At 41.4% G+C, this 5222-nt stretch overlaps 1 protein-coding gene across 1 annotated transcript in view; it reads right to left on the reverse strand.

Moving 5' to 3' along the window:
- Window positions 1-3329: 3329 nt before the first annotated feature.
- LOC106806676 overlaps window positions 3330-5222 on the reverse strand; it is a 7731-nt gene continuing 5838 nt past the window's right edge. The window contains exons 4-5 of the mRNA XM_014808687.1: window positions 4138-4317; window positions 3330-3650 (exon numbers count right to left, since the gene is read on the reverse strand). Of these exons, the coding sequence (XP_014664173.1) occupies window positions 3538-3650; window positions 4138-4317 (293 nt within the window). The 3' untranslated portion in view covers window positions 3330-3537. The remainder of the gene's footprint in view (window positions 3651-4137; window positions 4318-5222) is intronic.

Below are 5222 nucleotides of genomic sequence, written 5' to 3' on the forward strand. Positions count from 1 at the left end.
AGGAGATAATGAATAGGCGCAAAGGGTGCAGGGGGACGGGGTATAAGAAGTGGATAAGATAAGATGTAGAGAGGTAGACACAGAGTGTAAAGATTATTTATGTACTATAATGTATACTCTACATGTATATAATGTAGTCTATAATGTATTGAATTTTACCAATTTCTGCCTACACTCTATGTACTCTAGGTGATAGATATTTATAATTATTCGTTGAATTACAGTGTATTTAATTAAATAAAAAGATAAATATAAAACAGACAAATAATATCAAGTAACAGAATAATAACGATAGTAGAGTATAGCATAATTTCAATTTTAAGGATGTTAGAATAAGGAGTATAGATTATGAAATATATATATATATATATATATATATATATATACATATATTAAAGTATAAATATGAGTATAGAATATAGTAATATCGAATAATGAGCATTATATGATATCTATTGGTTGCAGCACCATTTAATCAGAAACGGATAGACAGTGAGCGAACTCGGGGCATTTTGATATGAAATATGTCGAACCTCTATCCCATAATACGGATCGCTATAGTGTCTGCTATTAGAAATTACATTTTTCTGAAATATTCATAAAAAATAGGACAGATTCAGGAGTATTTTTATATTACAATATATTAATCTGGAACAAATTTGTCATAATTTGTATGGAAAAATATAGGTAGGTACGCAAAATCGTAGATAAGATCAGAGTGCATGTGTGTGTGTGCGTGCGTGCGTGCGTGCGTGCGTGCGTGCGTGTGTGTGTGTGTATGCGTGAGTGTGTGCGTGCGCGTGTGCGCGCGTGTGTGCGTGTGTGTGTGCTTGCGTACGTACGTGCGTGTGCGCGCGCATGTGTGTGTAGGCGCATGCCTAGTAGCTGCTAATGGTTTTCGCGTTTTGTTGAATTTAAATTATGAAATAATATCATTCGCGCTTAGCGGGCAGGATCAACACCTCTCAGGCGACGCTTCTCTGGTATCCGGTCTTTCATCTGGTTAAAGAGTGTGTTGGTGAGTGTTGAAATTCTGGATGCCATTAGGCGCGTTCACACACAAGAAAAACCGCGCTGCTCAGCCCGCTAATATCGGAGATAATAGTGAGCTAATTGTGTCGTTGTTCACACAGGCGAATATCTCGCTAATCGCCGCGGTGCAAATATCACGCCGCGGTGCAAATAAGTGAGCTGATTCCAAATTAGCCCAGTCGGAAGTGGTCTTAGGAGCGGGCTATTTGGAGCGCGATTTAGTGAGCTAATTGCGTTCACACTTGTAAAAAGCTCAGTTTTTCGAGCGAGCTACAAAAACCGGGTTTTGCAGCCCACTAATTCGCGCCAGTGTGAACGCACCTATTATCTTGCATAAATATATGTAAGGTGCTCAATAATATCAACACTATAATTCACCGCAACATAAAGTGTACACTTTGCTATGTCGTTCGTGCAAAAGAAGTAGTGATTTTGTCAAACGAAGTACATACTTGTATCATTTTGTTAAAATGGTAACATGATTAATGTTAAATAAGCACATGGTCAGGAGTACTTTGATATAAGAGATGTTGATCTCAATGCCTAAATTTAATTATGATAAGGCTCAAAGTAATCATGACTTCCATGCATAGTGTGATAGATAATGAGAAGAAATCCGTGCTAGATGTCGCGCGTCAGCTTGTTTACAAATATCCACGGCTCGTCTCCTTTTTTATGGCTTGACATCGTATAGGGCGAGATTTGTTCGCGCGCATTCCTAGTATATTCCGTACGAAATATGATATTCTTAAAAATTAGACATTTCAATTTAAGTGTTTAAAGTCAATATCTGTTTGATCAGGAAGAATTAAGCGGCAGACGAAAATAGGGAAGGGAAGAGCAGGAATAAATAAAGAGGAAAATGGAGGAGAAGGAGGAATTATCAGTAGATAATGTAGAAAGAGAAGGAAGAATAAATTGGTAGAAGAGATACAGCAAGACAGAGGTTTAGGACAGACGATTATGTTCAATGCATAATTTTTTTCTATTATTTCTTACATTTATTTTACAAATACAATATTGGGCTTATTTTTCTGCGTGTACGCGCTTATATTTATGTCCTAAACAGTTTCGAAAGCAACGCCATTCACTAGATTATTTTTGTAAATATTTTATTCCAACAACATTCAATATATATAAATATAGATAACTTTGTTTTCATCTGCGAGAGGAAAACTCAAAAACAATCATAAAACCTTCTGCGTTACTGGTTTTTGCCGCTAGGCGCCACATGGTATATAATACTGCGCGTTGAAATATCAGCTGAAGCTGTGCTCTGTTTGTTTCTATGCGCGGTCCCTCTACATTTCTTCCCAGCAGCCTCGTGACATATTTCTATCAGCATCGTAACGTCGTCTAGTAGCCTGTCAAAGCCGTACGACAAAGGCGTAGCCTTTGTTTGTACTAAAATGTGTGCGATGAATTAAGTAATCCGTGCTAAAGTCCATTATAATACACTGTTCGGTGCCCACCCCAGTATAGATGTATTCTACACTAGTCGGCATTGATGGTGGCGAACTGCGACAGCGGTCGGGTTGCGAAGGTTGTAGTAATGGAGAGAATGGTAGATTGAGGGAAGACACGTTGTGTTATGCGGTGGTGAATCTACGATTATGTAAAGAAAAGACACGTTGCGCGATGATGCAGAGAGAATACAAGTGTTACAGAGAGAGGGTAAGAAAGCCCACATGTTACGGGTAATGACGCATCAACTTGGGGTGTAGGTCCTACACGATGATTGATCTAGAGCAATATAGCTGTTATACGATGATGTAGAGAGAGAACACGGGTGTTATATCATGATATAGTTAGAGAAAACGATAGATAGATAGATAGATAGATAGATAGATAGATAGATAGATAGATAGATAGATAGATAGATAGATAGATAGATAGATAGATAATAGATATATACGAGGATCGATAGAATCGATCGAGTAGACAGAAGCTATATAGATAGATACGAAATAGATCAATAATAAGCATAGACTAGATAGAGTGATAGATAAGCCAGATAAGAATAGATAGATATTATACGATAAGATAGATAGATAGATTGAACTAGATAGATAGATAGAGAATAGAGTAAATAGAATAGATAGATATATGTGATAAAATAAATAGATAGATAACTATAGATAGATAGATAGATAGTATAGATAATAAAGATAGATAATAGAATATGAGAGAGAGAGAGAGCAAGCCGAGCGAGCGAGAGAGAGAGAAGATAGAGAGAGAGAGAGACAGAGAAGAGAGAGAGAGAAGAGAAGATAGAGAGACGAGAGAGAAATAGAGACGAGAAGAGAGAGAGAGAGAGAGAGAAGAGGGGAGAGAGAAAGAGAGAGAGAAGGGGAGGAGAGAGAACACACACGTACTATACATATAATGACGTAGAAATGAGTCTAATAACATCGTCAATGCCGGACAAACGTGGGTCCGCATTTATCCCAAACTCCTATATAATCCGTAGAAACACATAACTAACCGCGTCTTTTTTTTCTTCTACTACTTCTTCTTGTTGAAACCAGCTCTTTCTTCCACGCGGTCAAAGAAGTGCACTCTGTCTCGTGGCCTGTAGTATTCCGGATTGAAATGGAAAACTCTTTCCATGATGAGGCCTGTCGATGCAATAAGTGTACAGTTACGTAAAAGCAAAGAAAGGAGCAGCAGATGTAAATTACTAATGTAATTACAATATACCGTATTTAACAAGAGGTATGTCTGACCCTTGACCTCCATGTCGCACCGTTACCCTATGCTCACCCTACCCCTACTATGTCTTCAACTCACCTATATCTCTCACACACTTCACCTACACCCCACCCATGTCATCCATCACTCCACCCACGGAGTCATGGTCGACCATCCCCTCCCTACAGCCACACCCCTCCATCATCCCTCCCACACCCCTCCATCATTCCCCATACACACCCGGTTCTACACCTCACCCACTCAATCATACTCTATCACACGCACACACGCACACGCGCACGCCCACACGCACACATCCATGCACGCACGCACACGCATACACCTACCCTACCCACACCCCGCCCAGAGCTCTCCATCATCCCCACCACGCACACCCGCCCACAGCGCACGTACTCATGGCAGCCTGGTCGTACTGGTGGCAGCAGTGGTCAGTCGTGCCCATGTTGTCGAGCATACAGCTGTCTCGTGACGCGCCCTCGGGTGCGATGCACTCCCAGTGCAGACCGCACATGAGCCACGGAGTGAAGAGATTCTGCTGCACCCAGCGGTTGTTGTGAATCAAGATGGCGCCACCTGTTTAATGTGAAGTCAGTCATAGCAAATTAGCATATAATATATAATTATTATAGGCGCGTTCACACGGACGTTTTTGGCCCGAGCCTAATTAGGCCCGTGCCAGATTTGGCTCGAGCCGAGCGTTCACACGGACGTTTTTGGCCCGAGCCTAATTAGGCCCGTGCCAGATTTGGCTCGAGCCGAGCGTTCACACGGATGTTTTTGGCCCGAGCCTAATTAGGCCCGTGCCAGATTTGGTCCCATCGAAAACGTCGGACCAGGCCCGAGCCAAATTTTAGCACTAGCTTTCGGCGAGGGGTAGAGCGGTAGAATCGGTTGAGCGGTAGATGCCGCGAGTGTCGAACGTGTACTTCGACGAAATAAAGTCCAAAACAGTATAAAAATTCGAAAAATTTGATCAGGATGCACGTTTTCAAGATTGATAATTAAACTCGGAACGTAAGTAACCACTCTAAATCGTAAACAACGCCATCTCGCGACATACTGCCAAAGTATCTGTGAGATATTTGTGCAATAAAATTTATTTGAATTTGAATTTGAATTTGAATTTGAATTTGACAGACAGTATTCACTTGCGTACGTGTGAACGCGCCGACTCAAACCGGCCCGAGCCAAATTTGGACGGAGCCAAATCTAGCCCATTTGGCTCGAGCCAAACCATGACCGTGTGAACGCGACTTATATATACACACGTGTTTGTATATATCCATGTATAATCATAGTCAGTTAGTGTTAGTTTACTGGCTCTTGCTGCGTACAAAACAAATTCAAGTGAACCGATATTCACTCCTGCTTTATACTACAGCTTCAAAACTGTCGTTTGCTTGTAACGCACACGCACACACACACACACACACACACACACACACACACACACACACACGCGCGCGCGCGCGCGCGCA

Source organism: Priapulus caudatus, unplaced genomic scaffold, assembly GCF_000485595.1.
Source record: "Priapulus caudatus unplaced genomic scaffold, Priapulus_caudatus-5.0.1 Scaffold174, whole genome shotgun sequence".
NCBI classification, from domain to species: Eukaryota; Metazoa; Priapulida; class Priapulimorpha; order Priapulimorphida; family Priapulidae; genus Priapulus; species Priapulus caudatus.